Source organism: Mastigoproctus giganteus, chromosome 1, assembly GCF_048544385.1.
Source record: "Mastigoproctus giganteus isolate SK-2022 chromosome 1, ASM4854438v1, whole genome shotgun sequence".
Taxonomy (NCBI): domain Eukaryota; kingdom Metazoa; phylum Arthropoda; class Arachnida; order Uropygi; family Thelyphonidae; genus Mastigoproctus; species Mastigoproctus giganteus.
In genome coordinates this window covers 221,539,363-221,560,740 of record NC_143575.1, presented here as the reverse complement: position 1 = coordinate 221,560,740, position 21,378 = coordinate 221,539,363, and the positions used below count along the sequence as shown (strand labels likewise).

General features: G+C 35.8%; 1 protein-coding gene across 1 annotated transcript in view; it reads right to left on the bottom strand.

Moving 5' to 3' along the window:
* Positions 1–382: 382 nt before the first annotated feature.
* The window catches only part of Usp32 (Ubiquitin specific protease 32), an 837,997-nt gene continuing 817,001 nt past the window's right edge, over positions 383–21,378 (bottom strand). Inside the window, exon 34 of the mRNA XM_090368859.1 lies at positions 383–810. Coding sequence (XP_090224985.1) covers positions 640–810 — 171 coding nt within the window. The 3' untranslated portion in view covers positions 383–639. The remainder of the gene's footprint in view (positions 811–21,378) is intronic.

Here is a 21,378-nt window from a genome sequence, read left to right as displayed (position 1 = left end):
ACATTAACTATTATAATTACTTAAAATTTGTTCTTTCTATATCTAAATTTCATATCATTTATAAACAGTTATGTACAATGACATCCTTTCTTCAGGTGAGATTTAGTTCTACAACTTCAGTTATTATTTAGGTACAATATCAACAGAGCAACTGTGAATTGCTTTCTAAGTTAAAATGAAGTCATCTTTAAAAAAATTTACACCAATTTATACAGTATTTATGCATATCAACTGTTTTTCTTTTATATAATAAATTTGACTGAAATGTGAAATAATTTTCACTTAGCATTTGTAGGCAAGTATTTAAAACTTTCAAGACTAATACCAGTACCTACAGCCACCAGAGAATTAGAAAAATACTTTGAGACTGCAGTCATAATCATTGAATAAAAAACAGATGTGGTGACAGCACATCTAAAGTAGACAAAGCTGTTGTCTATAATTATGACAGTACATATGTGTGCATGTATACACAAATGCACACAGACGAGAGAGAGAGAGAGAGAGAGAGAGAGAGAGAGAGAGAGAGAGAGAGAGAGAGAGAGAGAGAGAGAGAGACCACATCATTATTAATCAGCCGCTGGGATAAAACTCTCTCATAATGACCAGATATGAAAATCAGGGAAGGATAAAATGAAGTTACTGCAAAACACACATCTTCCTAAAGTCATTTTCAAATTCATCATCAATGTCACGTGTATCTGGAACTTTACCTGTCACATCTGGCATGTATTGCTGGTAATCAATTCCTTCTCTTTCATAGAAAAGCATATATGCTGAATCAGTATCTATATGATCGAGCTGAATCTCCTAAAATAGAAAAAAAAAAGAAGAAAAAATATTTTTAATGAAATTTTATAATTATATATTAATAATAAAACAAAATAGCAATTTATATATTTTTCAGGTTTAAAAATTGCATTTAAAAATACAGTTTCTTGAAAGGATCCAAAGATAGGTAACTCATTTGGTGAGAACAGCAGGTGTCTATAAGTTCCAAAGGTGACTTACAGAGCTTAGAAACTAGGCATCTCAGAGGTTGCACCAGTACAAGGAACTTGGGGGGGGGATTATATTACAAAGTTTCAAGATTTGGAAAAACTAATAGACTGGACTTCAGTCAGTTTATGTTTGACCAGCACATTGTTGACCACCATAAGCTGACTCCATGGATTTGGCAATCTCATTTTAAGTGGAAGCTGGGCTGGAACCTCTGGCAGTGGGAGCAGTATAATAAAAAAATGGATGTAGATTGTATGGACAATTTTTTTTGTCTGATGCAGCAAAGACTGTCTTTCTTCACCATTTGGTCTTTACTCATACTAAAAGTCATAAATATTCAATCACTCTTGAAAGAGTTTAGCGATATTCCATTAATTACTTTTTCTTCAAGAAACTGCAAACACGAGAGGTATCAGAACCTATAGTACTTAATACCGTGCATGGGGTTGAAGGTTTATTTTTTATTTTTTATGAAAATCTCAAAGACGAGAGGTATTAGAACCAATAGTACTTAGTACCATACTTGGGTTGGAGGTTGAAAGACGAAAGAAGATATTTGTTGATATTAGACTTGAACTTCTGTAGACTGTAATTTTCAGGAAATACGTATGAAGGAAGGTTGTTCCAGAAAATGGCAGTTGAATGAATAAACGAGAAAGATGATTTGATTTGGGTTTTATTGGCGCATTAGCAACTAAGGCTATAATGCGCCAAATCCCAATCATGAGGAAGATGAAAAGTTGGTTCTGTGAGTTTCAAGTTGGACAATAAATGGATGTTGGTTTGTGGCAGCATGTGTTTGGACTGTTTTGAAAGAGAGAGAGCAGGAATTATAGAAGCCAATTCAGAAGAACAGTGCCCATGGAAGTATTTGTAGAAAAGGCATGCAGCAGAAACAGTACGCCTATGAGACAGCAAGTGGAGAGACTCTGTTAGAGATGAGTCATTAATTGTGCAGTCAGATATGAAGTTTTCTGAGCAATGTAGACAGGCTGCTAGGGCAGGTCATGGGGTTTTGTCAATGATATATAGGAATTTTGCTAGCAGGGAAAAGGAGGTGATTGTCCCTCTGTATAGGGCAATGGTCAGGCCACGCCTTGAGTACTGCGTACAGGTCTGGAGGCCTCATTTTAGGAAGGATATAGATTTGCTTGAGCGTGTACAGAGAAGAGCAACACGATTGGTGAGGGGAATGAAGGGATCCTCTTACCAAGAGAGGCTTAAGTTCTGCAAATTGCAGTGGCTGGAGACTAGGCACCTGCGCGGTGATCTGATTGAGGTCTATAAGGCCTTGAATGGGTTGATCACGCTGAATTCTGATGGGATCCTCCCACTTGTTCAGAATACGAACCTACGGGGACATAAGTTCAAATTAAGAAAGGATAGATGTAGAATAGATGTGCGGAAATTTGCCTTTAGCCAGCGGGTGGTTAATTGCTGGAACAAACTTCCATCTGTCGTTGTGGAAGTTGATAGGTTAAATAAATTTAAGGAGGAACTGGACAGGCAATTGGAGGGTATGGTGTGATTTTTTTTTTTTTTTTTTTTTTGGCTGATGCTGCATAAGCTCCTACACTTGCTTTCTTGCATCAAGTGCCACTACTACTACTACTACTACTATTAACCTAACTGCTCTCTTCTGAATGGAATCTAGAAGCCTGAGAGAAGTTTTGGGGGCACCACCCCAGATGTGGGAACAATATTCCATGGTAGGGTGGATTTGCGATTTGTACAGCGTGAAGAGCTGTTTGGAAGAAAAGTAACGCTGAGACTGAAAGAGAAAACCAAGTTTTTTAGATGCAGAGGAAGCAATATTTGTAATGTGCTTGTGCCGAAAGAGATTAGAAGTCAGGGTAGTAGTAGTAGTGGCATGTGATGCAAGAAAGCAAGTGTATGAGCTTATGCAACATTAGCCAAAAAAAATAAATAAATAAATAAAAAAAATACAAATATATATATATTTATTTATTTATTTTATTTTTATACTCCGGCACGACAACCAAGTCAGTAGAGTTTACAATAAATCGTCAATACAAATATTTATCGTATTTAGTAGTCATAGGCTTGAACCCTGGTCCACTCTAGGAACGAGTGCTATGCACTCTAGCTCCTGACCACTTGGCTATGTTAGGCCTGTTTTATTTAACCTATCAACTTTCATGACAGAGGGAAGTTTGTTCCAGCAATTAACGATCTGCTGGCTAAAGGTAAATTTCCGCACATCTATTCTACATCTGTCGTTGCTTAATTTGAATTTATGCCCCCTTAGGTTGGTAATCTGAACAAGTGGAAGAATCCCATCAGAATTCAGCGTGCTCAACCCATTCAAGGCCTTATACACCTCAATCAAATCACCTTGCAGGTGCCTAGTCTCCAGCTGCTGCAATTTGCAGAACTTAAGCCTCCCTTGGTAAAAGGATCCCTTCATTCCCCTCACCAATCTTGTTGCCCTTCTCTGTACATGCTCAAGCAAATCTACATCCTTCCTAAAATTTGGGTAATTCCCAAAAGAGATATATCATCTTGCCTATAAATCGGAGTGTCACGAAAGGTAAGCATAGGAGCAGAAGAATCCTTTTTGTGAGCTATAAGACAAGACTAAGTTTTAGGATTGAAATCAACTAAGTTGTCTTTGCCCCACTGGAGATCGGCATTTAAGGAATTTGAAGCAGATATTCAAGAAGTTGAAGCTGATTGAGCAGGGCAAGGTTTCTCAAAATGGAAAGTGGAATGCAACATAACTAACTATGTCTTCCTCTAGTGAGGTAGAAATAAATGAAGAGCTGCTGTCTGCTACTGGCAATGTTACTGAAGAAAAACGCGAGGAGATAGATGAGCAGATATTGTCGCAAGTCCAGAAACTGACAAAAATAGAGGTATTTTTGGGCAGAAGTATCCCTAGAACACCTGTTAAAGGCAGGTCATTGTCGATCTCTGGTCCTTTGCAAGGGGCACAGCTGGAAGGGTCAAAGGAAAAGAAAGCAAGATCAAAAGGAACAGATGCTGAAGTAAATTCAGATTTGAATGTGCAAAGTGAAAGGAATAGAAAGAGGAAGTGAAAAGAGGACATTGTTGAGAAAAGTTAATATGAAGGCTTTCAACATATATAAGAGATGTGGAAAAGGTTAAAAGGTTTTTTTGTCGGATGTTAATAGTAAATTACCAACAGATGCGATAAGAACAGTACAAGACTTGTGGGACCAATTGGAGAAAAAAAAGTGTATGATGTTCATATGGAAAATGTTTTATTAAAGGACAGATTGCAAAGAAAAGATGAACAGCATGGTTCCAAGAGTTATGCAACAGTGGTAAAGAAGAATATAAAAACTGTGGAAAGTGCCCCAAAAGTGATAATAATCAAAGCCGTTACTGATAAACATCATACTAGTGGAGAAGTGAAAGTTGATATTTTAAAAGAAACAAGACCAATGCTTTCTACTGTAAAAGAAAGAAATATTAGACCCATAAGGGACAGAGGTGTCATTGTAGAGGCGGAGAATGACGATGACACTGCTAAATTGAAGGTTTGTTCAAGGATACAAACAGAGGTCTGAAATACATCATACCTAGACCTGTGTATCCAAAATTGGTGCTCTTTGATGTTGACCAGGATATAGGGAAGGAGAAATTACTTAAGAAGATATGGCAAAAGAATTTTAAGGATTTTTTTAATTAGTGAGAGAAAGTTCTTGGATGGTATCGAGGTACTGTCTAAGAATAGGAATAAGTCCACTCAAATGAATAATTGGCTGTTGTAGTTGTCACCAAAATTATGGCAAATTGTTAGTGATAAAACAAGGCTTTATATAAGATCGACTGCCTGTAAGTTTAAGGAAGTCTTCCCAGATTTCCTTAAACATGAATGTTATTAATGTCGAATGTTTGGACATGTTGCAAGTTTTGTAAGAGGGAGATACTGTGTGGACATCGTTCAAAAGAAGGTCACTCTTTTAAGGACTGCCAGGAGCATAGTAAGCAACCAGTTTTCTGCAATTGCAAGAAAAGGGATGTTGAGGCTGCCCATGTTGCTGTCGATAAGAAATGTCCAGAATATGCTAAGGCTCTGGAGGCATATAAAAAAAAAAGGTAAATTATGGATTGGAGAATTAAAATCTTGCAGTTAAAAGTGGTAGCATCGCAGATAAATTATGTAATGGAGCAGAATGATATTGCTGTTGCTCTCCGACAGGAGCTTTGTGCACAAGGCCAGGTATGTGGTTATCCGCAGAAGTACAAAATTATATCGGAAGGAGCAATACCAATGACTGCCATTGTAATAAGAGATAGAATTAATTGCCACTAAAGTTTTATCTTTATATGGAGAAAACATGATTTGTTGTGAAATAATGAGTGGCTTTGGTAGAGTATACTTTGTAACAATTTATTGTCTGCCATCGGGAAGTATAGAACCTTATGTGGATTACTTTGAAGAAGTCTATAGGACATTGGGCTCCTGTGGAGTAGTGGTGGCGATGGATTCTAATGCTAATTCCCCATTGTGGAGCAGTGAGGCTTCTGATGATAGAGGTATGATGCTTGAAGAGCTGCTCACTGCTACTGGAATGGAGGTAATGAATAGTCTGTCCTCGTATAGCACGATAGTTGTGTTCCTAGAAACCCTCGTGCAATGTAAAATCATGCAATATAAACAACAGGCCCTATGGGAAAAGTGGGGTTAGGTTCCAACCACCCAAGATTGAACACACATTTGGAACCAAAACATTACCAAACACAATAAATAATCGGGTAATTTTAATCGTTATAAAATACATAAGTATTTTATAACGATTAAAATACGTAATAAAAATATAATATAATATAATATAATATAATAAATAATAAAAAATAAATATTTTTTATTATTTATTATATTATAATAAAGTATTTTTAGTATTTTTAATACTAAAAAGTATTTTTTACGAATAAAATACGTATTTTATTCGTAAAAAATTTATTATATTAAATAAAATAGTCGTAATAAAATGCTTACGTATTTTATTACGACTATTACATAATAAAATATTGCTAATGCTTTTGCTTCTATCGTAAGCAAACTTGTTTTTTGTTTGATTTTCTATCCAAATAGATGACAGCCGTTCCATCTCTTCCAATTCTTGTGTCTTAATCTAATGGATTTTAATTACTCTTTGAGTTGTTCCCGCTATGAAAGTTGTTTTTATTTTCTCCGCATTCTTTGTAATTCTCGGCGTTGCCTCATTCAGGTCTGTAGCACGTGCAATATCACATGGTCTTTCATTTCGCTCAAAGCGTTTCACAATTTCATATTTTTTTCTCTATTGACAGAGACAGACTGGCCGTAAGCCTTACCCAGGAAATCCCGGTGGGCCGGAGGCCAGTGTGATTTTGGCCATAAACCATAGTATGAGGCCACTATAAATTTTCCCGGGTAAGAATTTTTGATCCAGTCCGCCTCTGTTTATCGATATTGCTTTTTTTTTTTTTTCCTCTCTGAATCTGCAGTGTCTTCGCCAGGATGCTTCCTTTTCACACCTTTTAAGTATTTTATTAATTTTTAGGGAATAAAGCGCAATTACAAATCGAGAAGGCATGCTTAATACACATAAACAAGCTAGCAACTGAATAAACAACACTGTAAAGGCCGAGATACACTATTAACACCCCACATTTTACTAAAGCACATTTCTGGGGGTTACTACCATAAAACAATAAAAACAATTTCCAGTTGCGTTTCTGCTAGTGGAATCTGTTATAAACTGGTAGTAAACTCCATCTAATTGCATTTGCGATTATATCGATAGCTGGAATTGTGTTGGTTTTTACGTTATTATGGTGAAATGTGTTTCCCTTTCACTGATATAAAACACATAAATACATTTTCAGAATCTTCTTCATTCCTATCATGTTGCGTTCGGTTGGGGTGATTCCGTGTTCGACTGCCATTTCTTGTAAACACAAAGACGAATCGTGCATAAGCGAATTCGGTTCGTGTTATATAAGATAACGTTCCCCTATTTATAAATTGTGTATGATCGAATTCGTGTAATGTAAACACGTGTTATACGAGGACCGACTGTACTGCAGATTATGCTCCTACTTATTTGGCGATACATGGTTAGTCCTACATAGATGTTACAGTTGCAACTCAGATGATCAGGAATAAGTTTAAGAATTGGAGTGTGATTGAGAATCACACAACAAGTGACCACAACAGTATCTCCTTTAATATAGTGTCTGATGATGAAATTAGAGTAATATATGATACTAACAGATATTTAACTAAAAGTGCAGAGTGGATAAAGTTTGGAACTGTGTACTTGGATGCTGTTAATAGTGTAAACTGGGAACGTTTGGCAGCAGAACAATATGCTAGTGAATTGATTACAATAATTATAAAATCTTGTGATAAAAGTATGAAGAAAAAGTGTTTAGTGAACAAGCCAGTTTTCTGGTGGACTGCAGAACTTACAGAGTTAAGAAAAGAAACATTTAAACTAAGGAAAAAGTTTCAACACCAGAGAATATATGGAAATTTAGATCTACTATCTATGAATAGAGCTGTACAAAGAAAAGAGGTGTTTGTATGTTAGAGCAGTCAGAAATAAGATTAACATGCGGAAGAAGTTTGTGGAGGAACAGGGTTCCTGAGATCCACGGAACTCTCTTTTTAAAATTATAACTAATAAGCATAGTTTAATGGATATAACTTGCACTATTGGTGCTGGTAGTAGCCAGACACTTACTTGGACTGAGTCTGTGAGTAAAATCTTGGATGATCTCTTTCCGGTTGGAATAGATCCATGTACAGAGCAACAGATGCAGATGGTATTGGAGAATGCCCAGTACGATTAAGAAGAGCTGGAGGAAAAATTTACCTTAAATGAGGTAAAAGAAGCCATGGACCATGCAAAGGAGGGCAAGTCGCCAGGCCTCAACAAAATAGAAGTTACTGTTATGAAAAAAGTCTTTTCAGTTAAAACCTGAATTGTACAATAAATGTATGGATGTAATAAATGCCTTTCCATCTTGCTGGAAAGAAGCTCAAATTAAATGCTGGAAAGAGGCTCAAATTAAATTGATTGTTAAAAGTTTAGATCAAACATTAAATAAAACTGGAGTGTGTTGGCCTATTGCTCTGCTCCCAGTCTTAGGAAAGGTATATAAGCAGTTATGTGTAAACCGATTGATGATTATATATGAAAACAAACAGACGTCCTCGGTAAACCAATACGGGTTTAAGCAAGGTTATACCGAGGATGCAATATATAAGTTGGTTCAGACAGTGGAGCAGAGTGGTTATTGATATGCTCTAGGGATATTTGTAGATTTCAAAGGAGCATTTGATCATTTATGGTGGGAGAATTAGAATAACTGGATGTTCAAATAAGTTCTTCAGTGTAAATAAGAATTATTTCTCTGATAGAGAGGTAGTGGTTAAAACTAAATATGCTAAGATAACTAAGAAACTATATTGTGGATGTCCGCAAGGCTCGGTGATTGCGGACTTCCATGAACTAGCTGCTTTTTTCATGGAATACCAGTTTTACTTGAAGGAATGACTTACAGACAAACTATGATTATTCTGACTTAGGTATTTGGCAGACAATTTCATAAAAAATAAACAAAGTGAGCCTGTCACTCCAAGGAAAACAACTAAGAATTTGTTTCCAATGTTAAAATTCAGGCTGTTAAGCGAAAATCAGAATCTTGGATAAGATTCTGATTTTTACTGTCAAGCTCAGCCACCGTGAGCTTGACAGCTTCCCAATACTTACTTTTTTGATGTGATTGGTGGTGATATTAACAGATGTGATGTTTTGATATAGTATAATGAAATTTGTTATCACTTGGAAGATTTGCATAACGCAGTGAAGCAATATTTTCCGAATGACTAAGACAATGTTACAAAATCATACATGGGTAAAATATTTATTCAAAGTGTGCAATAGATCAATTGTTATTAATGTAATGGAGTACGAAAAGTTCACTGATATGGCTTCAGATTCCACATTGCAACAAACTTTGAGAAATTACAACTTCCAGAGTTTTGGTAGAGTATCAAAGAATATCGACAATTATTGGAAACATCTGTTAAAATCCCTTTTCCAACTACATATCTGTGTGAGGCCTGATTTTTTTTACATGCTTCAACCAAAATAAAATATTGCAACAGATTGAATGCAGAATCAGACATGCAAATCCAGCTTTCTTCTATTAAGCCAGACATTAAAAAGCTTTGAAGAAATATAAAACAATGCCCCTCTTCTCACTAAAAATATATATATATATATATTTTTTTTTTTTGTTTAAAAAAAAAAAAAAAAAAAAACAGTAATTTTTCTTAAAAAAATGAAATTATATTTAACAAGTAATGGATTTATTGTTATTATTTATTTATCAAGTTATTTATGATCAAAATTAAATTAATTAATAAATATATATTTACAAAATTTCTCAAAGTTTTAAATTCTATTATAGTAAACATCAATAGGTAGAACCCACATAAACAAAAGCTCTTTGGGGTTCTGCAATAATTTTTAGGAGTGTAAAGGGCTCTGAAGAACAAAAAGTTTGAGAACTGCTATTCTATATAATGCTTGAAATAAATTTAATGCAATTTTACTAATTTACATGATTATACTTAATAAACCAAAAACTGTAGAACTTCCTTGTGTTCCTTCATCAGTGGGAAATTATTAAATTTAAAATTTAACAGTTATTTTTATTTTAATTAAAAATAAAATTTTGGCTTTACAACTGGAACCAGTTGACATCCAAAGGTAGGGGATGAGAAATTTGATTATGTGGTGTTCAGGAGGAATAGGAAGGATCGAGAGAGTACCGTTTCTTATCAAAAGCTCTCTAAAAGTGATCAAACGATATCCAGAGTCAGATCAAGCTCAGATAGATCGAGTCTGTGGTGCAAGTCACATGTGATAGAGGTAGTATGAGTCTGAGCAGTATGACAAAAATCTCTATGGCCAACGTCAATCGAACTCATATAGAGTGGAAATCATAGATGGCCAACACACTAAGGGGAAATGCATTTCTGAGCAAGTAAGAGGGTACCTAATATCTTTGACATGGTTCTCATCTCACCAAGGATCTAAACAGTATTCAAAATTTGACAGTGCAGGTACTAATAGCAGACAGTAACCACAATGTCAAAAATCAGGTAGTGTCCAAAGATATTTCTGTGGTTAGGGGAAAAGGGGAGGGCTTCAGTTTCAAGAGAGGGGTCTATACTGGATTGAGATATTTCTTGGGCTCTATTAACTGCAGAGATATACAAGTTGTTGGATACAAATGCATTATGGGAATTATTTGTGGGACATTCTGGAAACTACCTCATTTGTTCCAGTGCAGAAGTTTTGATAAAGAAAGACGCCCAAGTGGATGATCAAAGATGGTCAATAAGCTGAAGAAAAAAGGATGTGATTGGTAACAGACTATTGTGACATACTGATTTATATGAATATTATAAGCCTATGTGTAAAAAATCACTAATGGGATTACGAGAGCTGAGCATGAGAAATCACTAGCAAAGAGAGCAAGAAAATGGTGAATCAGCTAGGTCCCTTACTTTACAAAATTGAAAATTGAATCACTAAAATTGGACCACTAATACGAGTATCTCCTCATCTTTGAGGAAACTCACTGCATGGCTTTTTCACACTATGCTCAAAAAGTTGTGATGATCCCCTTCAACACAGACTAATCACGACTACCCAAACTGTGACAAACTTCCAACATAGACAAACCAAGATAAGACTGGCCTTTCAGAATGTGTTTCTTGCCCTGTGTGAACATTTTGATGTGGATTGTGTTTTGGAAATACAAGTCTGGGGTATGACTGGGTGTGAATGGGACCTGCCATGTGTGGCACTCACCCCATGTGCCTGTAAAATGAGATTGAATGTAAGTGTTTAATTATGAGTGAAATTATAAGTGTCTGTCTGTCTGCAAAGGTAACCCCTCTTACTGTATGTCCATGCTTAAGTGAAGAGAATGTTTAAATATGTGTAAATATATACATTAATGAATATAAATATAGGTGTATGAAAGTGGAAGAGTGTATATGTACAAGTATATCCATGCCCATGGGTATAAATGTGTGCTTTATTGTTTATATTTGTAGGTGTATGAGTAAAAGTATATGCGTATGTTTGTTATTGAGTGTGTATAAATGTGCATGAGTGTATGATGTATTTGGGTAGGAAATGTGTCCACTTAACCAGCAAAAAAAAAAAAAAAAAAAAAAAAACGTGGCTTGATGTACTGAGTGGAATAAATGTTTCTCTCTAATTGAGTGAATAAGAATGTCCATTACATGTTTCCTGTGAAGCCTGAATGTGTACAAAAAAAAACAAAACAAACAAACCTGCAGGTTAAGCAGTTATTATTGTGGTATGAATGGCAGGTCATGTGTGTAAACTATGTGGTGACTGAATAAACGCTTGTGATTAGTATTAAAAAAAAAAAAAAAAAGTGTGTGTATCTCACTATTGTTTGTATTTTAAGAGGCAATTGTGCTTTGTCTCGGTGTAAAATGACCAATGTTACAAAAGTGAGAGTGAAAGTAGTGTTAAACATGAAATATTTGTTTTTGCTCTTAAATATACATACATATATATATATATAGTAACGAATATTGGTACTAAGAAGCTAATTAATATATAGGTATAGGGGGTGGAAGTGCCTGTACGAAAAAGATAATAATAGTAATATAGCTTATGGATCAGGGACACTGCATTAGCAAAACGTACCTTGCAGCCATAATGTGTATATATATAATATTGTAAGTAGAACACGTAGATTTGATTTAAATCATTTAAGTCTAAAGAAAATACAGTATACACTGGGAGCAATATATGGAATGAAAAAGAGGAAGAAATGGACTGGAAATTAAAATAAGAAGTGAAAATGCGACTAAAATGGAATAACATTGCAGTGTCTTTCACAATTTCAGTGTCATCATCAGAGGACATCCAAAAGACGAAATTATGAAAAAGACAGCAATATTCTTGCTTCTGTTTCCGACGTGATCTGTATGCTATTGTGCAAGTGTGGTTGCCACGTGCTGTGAAGGCAAATTTAGATATGAATTTTGCATTAATAAGTTTATAAAGGATGTGCCAATAAAAGTGGTTATAATACATAGTGCATACAGATCATGGATGACCTTACAGAAGCAAGTGAAAAGAATTGAAAAACTGGATAAACTATAACAAGGAATATCAATATAGACTGGAAGAAAGGGACACACCGTTACTTAGTAAGACTGACCAAAAGAACAATATGGCGGGGTACCGGTATATTTATGTGGGGGAATGCTAGCGGCTCCTAGCGTTAGGTGTGAAAAAAAAAATATATATGGTGTTTGTATAGATAGGAATGATATGAAATAAGGTAAAATTAAATATGTTTACAACGTATACATGTTTAATACACTGTAAGATACCACAGAGGCCTAGTGTATTGTATATACACTATATACATACTTGGTATGGGTTTAGTTATTAATTAAAGATTATGCTGTTTAAATTAATGTCCCATAGTTTTTATGCTTTAAGATGTTAAGGGCTTTACAGAAGTGGTAGCGAAGATATGATTTAGGAAAATGGTTGTTAATTAGGTTATTGTATAGTATCTGGATGTTATCGATAGTTATTTCCTTGTTTCTGCAAATGGTAGCTATTCTGATGTTTTGTGTTAGTATAACGTTGGCATGTACTCCTCTAGAAATATTGGAGTTCCACTGTGTGAGGTTGACTATATTAAAGTTGAACGTGTCACGTTTGTTGTATAGGGTGATGGCAGCTTTGTTGTTTATTAATGTAATATCTAGATCTAGGAAATGGGCTGTAGTATCGTTGTTGTTTGTTTTTTCTAGTACGAGTTCATTGGGGGTATAAGTGTCCATAATCTGTGATGAAATTAGGGAAGTTAATAACTATGAGGTCATCTATATATCTGTAGAAGTTAAGGTTCTGTGGAAATGAGTTTTCAGACCAGTATAGATAAAGGTTAGCTATAATGCATGAAGCAGGACTTCCCATGGGTGTTCCGTTAGTTTGCTGATATACTGTTTTACCGTCGTATACAAAGTTATTGGATATACACAGGTTCAGTAGATTGTTCCAGCAATTGATATTGCAGGTTATATTCTCTCTATATTTAACATAAATATCTTTGAGTACTGTTTTTAGTTTGGTTTGGTTAATGCTGGTAAATAAGCTGTGGAAGTCAAAGGTTTGTATATTGGTAACATTATTATTCTGTAAGAAATTTAATACTGGTTGCAGTAGCTGTTCAAGTGTTTTGCCCGGTTTATGTACATAACTATTTTTGCAGGACGTTCCTGTGATGATGTGTCCCTAGTCTGGATCAATATATTGTTGCATATTATGTTGTTTGCATATGCAGTCGTTAATGTCTGTATTATAGGATATTAAATTAGTTGCTATGGATTTGTAGTTGCAGGCTAATATTCCAAAGGGTTTCTTATATTTATATCCAACTTTTATGTTGCATTGGCTATTGTTAGGAAGCAGGTCATTATGATGATTTATATATTTATTAATGTTGATGTTATCCATTATTTTGTTATGGAAATTTAAGATTATGATAGATTCTTTTGTATCAGTTATATTGTATGGGTTTTTTAGATTGAATTTACAGATATCGTCTATTATATGAAAGAGGTGTTTGGACTTGAAGTTGAATGAGTGTATCAATTTGTGCAGTGCTTTCAGTATACTGTGTTTAGTGCTGAAAAGTAAGTTATGTATATATTGTACATCTATGTTATCTTTGTCCCAGTCTTTAAGGGTTGTATCAAAATTGCCTAAAATCGGCTTATGTTTACTGTTACTATTTTTAGATTTTTTGGAACGTTTGTGTGGTTTGCTGTGGAATTTAATTATATTGAATTTGTCATATATACAACAGTCTGCTATGTTATTAGTAATAATTTTATGGTTGAATTATTGTTGAGCCCATATGGGTATAAGGTTTTAAATTTTAACATAAATAGTTCTTCTTGTTTAGTTCTAATGTCGGTGTTATTGATGTGCGCTAGTATGGATATGTATATATTGGAGAAGCTGTGTGTTTGAAAGTGCATATATTCTATTTCTTGCTCTATATTATTACTATGTCTATTTTTGTAGTTGTTAATGTCTGATCTGTGTAGATTTAGTCTCAGGTGTAGTTTATTACTTGTTTGTCCAACGTATTTTATATTACAAGTAATGAATGTTATTAGGTATATAACATTACTGGATTTACAAAAGGTAGGTTTTTTAGCGTCATTAGTTATGTGTTGCGGGTGCATGCGAGGACAGGTTAAACAGTTTATTATTACATTTTTTTTTTTTTTTTTTTTTTTTTTTTTTATATGAACCCCAAACACGAGAGGTATTAGAACCTATAGTACTTAGTACCGTGCTTGGATTGGAGGTTGAGAAGACGAAAGAAGATATTTCATTGGACTTGAACTTCTGGAGATTGTAATTTTCAGGAAATACGTATGAAGGAAGGTTGTTCCAGAAAATGGCAGTTGAATGAATAAATGAGCAAGATGAAAAGTTGGTTCTGTGGGTTTGAAGTTGGACAGTAAATGGAAGTTGGCTGGTGGCGGCAAGTGTTCGGACAGTTTTGAAAGAGGGAGAGTGGGAAATTATAGAAGCCAATTCAGAAGAACAGTGCCCATGGAAGTATCTGTAGAAGAGGCATGCAGCAGAAACAGTACGTCTATGAGAAAGCGAGTGGAGAGATTCTGTTAGAGATAAATCATTAATTAACCCAACTGCCCTCTTCTGAATGGAATCAAGAAGCCTGAGAGAGGTTTTGGGGGCACCACCCCAGATGTGGGAACAATATTCCATGGCAGGGCTGATTTGCGATTTATACAGAGTGAGCAGCTGTTTAGAAGAAAAGTAACGCCAACAGCGAAAGAGAAAACCAAGTTTTTTAGATGCAGAGGAAGCAATATTTGTAATGTGCCAAGAGAGATTAGAAGTCAGGGTAAGCCCCAAAAGAGATATATCATTTTGCCTAGAAATCAGAGTGTCACTAAAGATAAGCATAGGAGCAGAAGAATCCTTTTTGCGAGATATAATACAAGACTGAGTTTTAGAAGGGTTGAAATCAACTAAGTTGTCTTTGCCGAACTGGAGAATTACCTGAAGATCGGCATTTAAGGAATTGGTAGCAAATTTTTGAGAAGTTGAAGCTGATTGAGCAGGACAAGGTTTCTCAAAATGGAAAGTGGAATGCAATGTGCTATCATTGGCAAAACTATGGATAGGTTTCCAGTCAATGGAAGAAGGTCATTAATATACAAGAGGAAAAGAGTGGGGGAAAGAACTGAACCTTGGGGGACACTGGCATTAGAGAAGCTGGAAGACAGAGAGCCATCTACCATCACCCTCAGTGAGCGATCAGGGAGAAAACTGGATAACCAATTACTAAAAACAGTTGGCAAACCATAAGATGGAAGCTTGTTTAGAAGACCTTTATGCCAAACACGATCGAAAGCCTTTGAGATGTCAAGAGCAACTACTTGTGTTTCACCGAACCTTTCCATTGAATTAGTCCATAAATGGGTAACATAAGCCAGAATATCACCAGTGAATCGACGGAATCTATACTGGTGATCATTGATCAGACGGAAGGTTTCTAGGTAGTTTAAGAGTTGGCAGTTAATTGATTTCTCCATTACGTTAGAAAGAGTAGAAGTAATTGCAATGGGATGATAATTGGATCGGAGGGATTTGCCACCCTTTTTAGGAACTGGCTGGATATGAGCAAATTTCCAAGCAGAAGGAAAAACACCTTTGGAATAAGAAAGTGAAAAAAAGGCGGCAAAGAATAGGAATAAGTTCAGAAGCACAAGTTTTGAGAACAAGTGGAGAAATACCATCAGGACCTGGTGCTTTCTTAGCATCAAGATTCATCAAAATCCTTCTGATATCCTTTTAATGGAAGACCACAGGAGGCATTGAATGGAGAAGAAAGATCATGGATGACCTTACAGAAGCATGTGTCCCCGGGGTCAAATTTATACTACTCTGCCCATGTAGCATGTATTCATTATTTTGTGGTTCCATATAAAAGATTGCAAAAATATATAAAGTCTAAGTATAAATTTGACCCAGGGAACACATGCTTCTCTAAGGTCATCCATGATCTGTATGCACTACGTATTATAACCACTTTTATTGGCACATTCCTTATAAACTTATTAATGCAAAATTCATATCTAAATTTGCCTTCACAGCATGTGGCAACCACACGTGCACAATAGCATACAGATCACGTCGGAAACAGAAGCAAGAACATTGCTGTCTTTTTCATAATTTCGGTGGATGACCTCTGATGATGATACTGAAATTGTGAAAGACACCGCAATGTTATTCCATTTTAGTCGCTTTTTCACTTCTTATTTTAATTTCCAGTCCATTTCTTCCTCTTTTTCATTCCATATATCGCTCCCAGTGTATACCGTATTTTCTTTAGACTTAAACCATTTAAATCAAATCTACGCATTCTACTTACAATTTTATATATATATAATTACTATGGTAAGATATAATTGGTACTATATAGGTACCCAAAGTGTATTAAAACAGGCATAAAAGTACTCTGCGGGCCATAAGGCCAAAAGAACGTATAAAGACTAAGCCTGTGCTGGTCTACAATATATTTCAACAATAATTAGCAAGGCTATCTGTTTCTGATTGTTATCTGCCTGTTTAACTAGGTCCAAATAATAAACATAAAGGCATTTTATGCTAAACTTTAAATTTAACAGCAAGCAGGTAAGATAACAGCTAGTCCAAAAGATAGCTTTGAAATGAATATACAGAATATAATACAGAAAAAAAAAAAAGTGCGCCAACCATAATTTTCATTTCAGTTGTGGTTTTTTTCAGTTTATAAAAGGTTCCATAAATGCCAATGGATACCTGGCTATATTGGAAGGCAAACTACTGTCAATCATTAGAGACCATTTCAACCTGCCAAGTAACCGCATCTTTCAGGACAACTCCGCTCCTTGTCATTGGGCGAAAATTGTAAGTAGGCACTTCTGTAGTTACTCTCGTTTCATTTCTGCATTAGAGGTTCGACAGTAATGCGTTTACATTTGTTACAGGTGAAAAAAATGGTTGGAAGAATGGTCCATTACAACTCTTACAGCCCACACCTGAATCCTATAGAGAACTGTTGGCATTATGTGCAATCTGCGGTTGCTAGAAAGAAACCAAAGACCCTTCATGAATTTCAGGAAGCCATAATTCGTGTTTGGAACCATGAACTATCAGTTGATTATTTTCAGAAATTGATCTTGTCATGTCAACAGTGTGCTGCTGTCATCAGGGCCAGAGGCAGTTCAACTAAATATTAGTTTGCACCTGGTGAAATTTTCATTTTGTTTTCCATTTAAAATGATAAACTGAAGCATATTGAGGACTTCTGATAACATTTCAGCCATAACTGTCGTGTTTACCAAAACTGTTGTATAAAGGTTGCAAATGCTCATTTTGGAATGTGTTGAGAGCACCCGTCAAATATTACTTAGCTTTGCCTTAACTATTAATAGATATCTTTTGTTTATATTTCTAATTGTGATGATAGTCATTAATGTAACATACCATTGCAAAAAAGGATCAAAAATGTGAAATTCCTAGGTCATGCATTTTCTTTGAACACCAGTGCATATATAAAAAATGTATCTGTGTACATGTTAGTATGACAGATGAGTGAATGGTTGGTGTACATGTAGAGTGTGTTGTTCTAACAGCACCCGCCCCCTCCATATTAGACTGCAGTGGTGGTAACCTATTCGGTAAACCTTTGACCCTATGACTTTACCCCATATCTCAAAATCCTATTCCCCCACCTCCCATCCAAACTTTTTGCCTGGTACATTCTACCACCTTAAATCTTTTCCTGTTCTCATAACAGCTCCGCCTCTTCCTCCTCCACAGAGAGGGGACTGTTACAACGGGGAGGAAACCCTGGTTCTCCAGGGGTCCTGCACCTAAGTGGCCAGAGGAACAACAGACAAACACACCCTCAATACTACACTATGCAGACTATACAATAATTTACACTCTCTGGGCTACTGTGACACTCTCTTTGTACTGTGACACAGAGTATACTGTGCAGAGGTGGGGAGACCAATTTAGCCGAAATACAGTAAACATCATGGCCAAAATTGGATACATTCTACTACATGGAGCAAACAACAAATACAACTGAATCAATTTTTATATTACTTGAAATATAAAGACACTATGAATTAGCATGTAGCTACTATTAATATTTGTTTAAGATGTAGAGGTAGCCAAAGGCAAATCAAGTACATCAGCAGTACACTCTTTTTTTGAGAGAGGGGGGGGGTCACAACTGGATTTCTTGTATTAGAAGAGAAAAAAACAAAATGCAGCTAAGGAAAAGAAAGCCACGAGAAGCACACAAAAGTTTGATGAAATTTACCAGTAAAAGTACTTTGCTGTAATGGTATTTGTATTGTTGCTCGCTCGGCAAACAGATGGTGGGTGTTATCGGTCTGAAGTAGAAGTTGAATCCCACAGGAGCTTGAAACCCTCCTGAAGTGGAGGTGGGGGGATGATAACCTGACCTTTTTTTTTTCCTTTAGAATCACTAATTGAATTGACTAATTGAATCCCGAACAGTCATATTGGAAGTTCTGGCGTTGAAAAAATGTTCATAACATAGTTTCACAGGTAAACTTTTTCGAAAATTGCCATGCCTCTCGTGTGGGATTCCTTTGCCTTTTTTTTTCTTAATAAACAATTTATCCACTAGTCCACCAGTGATTCTAAAGAAAAAAGTCAGGTTACCCCCTCCACATCGGGAGGGTTTCAATCTCCCATGGGATTCAATTTCTACTCCTGACCGATAACACCCACCGTCTGTTTACTGAGCGAGCAACAATACAAATGCCATTAAGGCAAAGTACTTTGACTGGTAAATTTCACTGAACTTCTGCGTGCTTCTCATGCATGCTTTCTTTACCTTCCCCCAAAATGCTACTGTTCTATGAAAATGCACCTTTAAAAGAACCAAATGCTTTGGGTTCTTTTCAAGAAACATACTTCACATCTACGAGTTTCTTCAGTAATTGTAGTACACTAATGCTGGGAGAATACTAAATAAAGTTGATGAATTTGAAGTACTGGTCAAGCCATCAAATGCAGACATGGAGATATCAGAAACTTATACCATTCAGATATAAGGGATTTACAATTTGAATATGGATTGTACAATGTCTACAGAAAAGACTGACAGGAGAGGATAGGGAGGGGTTATACCCTTAGTTAGGCCTGACGTAGCCGAGTGGTCAGGAGAGAGAGAGTGCATAGCACGCATTCCTTGAGTGGACCGGGGTTCAAGCCTGTGACTACTAAATATGATAAATATTTGTATTGATGATTTATTGTAAACTCTACTGACTTGGTTGTCATGCTGGAGTATAAACAGAAAATTTAATTTAATTTTAAGAACATAAAATATGAGGCAGTGTATCCAGTGGCCATGGGTAGCCAGCAAAATGTTGAGTCAGTTAAGTGTGACATAAGCACTGGGAAAACAAAAATAATGAATGTAGGAATGTGTTATTGGGTCTGTTATAAGTGATGAGCATAGAAGAGAAAAGAACAAAATGCTTTTGTAAAGTTCTATGTGCTTTAGTGTTTATATGTGTAGGTGTATGAGTAAAAGTGCATGTGTTTGGGTAGAATGTGTAATTGTAGACACTACCTACTAGGCTTTGTATACCAGTTAAGAGATATTGCTCAAGGCCTAGACCTAAATGGAATGGATGTCAGGTGATCTGATAAGACTTGTGGCTGAGAAGAAAAGTACATCCATTGCATATAAATTAAAGTGATACAGTTTACAATAGATATAAACTGGTCTGCAATCAAATCAAAAAAGGAGGTTAGTTCAAGCTAAGGTAGATTATAAGAAGCCTCGGGCAAAGAATGCCAAGAAAGCAGAAAAGACTTCTTTATGAATGTAAACACTAGAAGGAAGGAGATGAATCATATTGGTCCACTAGATTTGAATGATTTAACAGTTGATGATCCTGTTTTGGATCATCAACAGTTCATCATCATTTATTGGATAATTATTTTCTGCAGCAGCATGTTCGAGAGGCAACCAGAGAGGGTAATACTCTTGATCTGGTTATCACAAGTGATCATTCGTGTATTAAGAATTTGCAGATAAAGGAACCACTAGGTGGCAGTGATCACAGTGTACTGATGTGGGATTTACTTAAAGATATAATTACCATCAGGGTTAAATGAAACGGTTTTTGCTTCCGTAAAGGAGAGTACAGCGGTCTCCGACAGTTTTTAAATTCTGTACAGTGGGATCAACTGACGATGTTACCAACAGTAAATTCGACGTGGGAAGCATTCAAGGAATTAATCGTGGATGCTACTAAAAGTTTCATACCTATTAAGAAATATTGTTCAAGGTTTAGGCCTAAATGGTTGTCAAATGAACTAATGAGACTCGTAACAGAGAAGAAAAATGCATGGAATGCATATAAATTATCAAGTGACTCAGAAGCCTATGGCAGATATAAGGTAGTCTGTAATCAGGTCATAAAGGAGGTTAGGCAGGTGAAGGCAGAATACGAGAAATCTTTGGCAAAGGATGCTAAGAAAAACAGCAAGGATTTCTTTACTTATATAAACTCTAAAAGGAAGGGGATGAATCTGATTGGTCCACTTGATATCAATGGTTCCACTGTTGATGATCCTGCTCAGATAGGAAACAAATTCAATGAGTATTTTGCATCTACATTCACACATGAGGAGTTATTACGGTTTGAAAATGGCAGAAGATTATCAAATTGTCGCAGGATGCTTAATGATTTTGTAATAACTGAGAGCAAATTGGAGGAGAAATTGTTGAGGTTAAACAAAAGAAAGGCACTTGGGGTGGATAAGATCTATCCAGTTATATTAAAGGAGGCGTCAAAGGAAGTAAGCAAACCCTTAGCCATAATTATGAGAGCATCCTTGGACTCACAGGGGAGGTCCCCACGGATTGGAGATGTGCAAATGTATCCCCAATTCACAAAGGGGATCGAAGGGTGACACGAGCAATTACAGACCAGTTAGTTTTAACTTCTGTTCTGGGCAAAATAATGGAGTCACTGGTTAAAGATGCATTGCAGGATCACCTAGACAAGACTGCAGCAATAATTCAGACGCAGCATGGGTTTGTTAAGAGAAAGTCTTGTCTGACAAATTTGATAGGATATTATGATGTGGTTACAAAGGAACTGGGTGCAAAAAATAATTTTGATTTCATATATTTGGATTTCAGGAAAGCTTTTGACACTGTTGT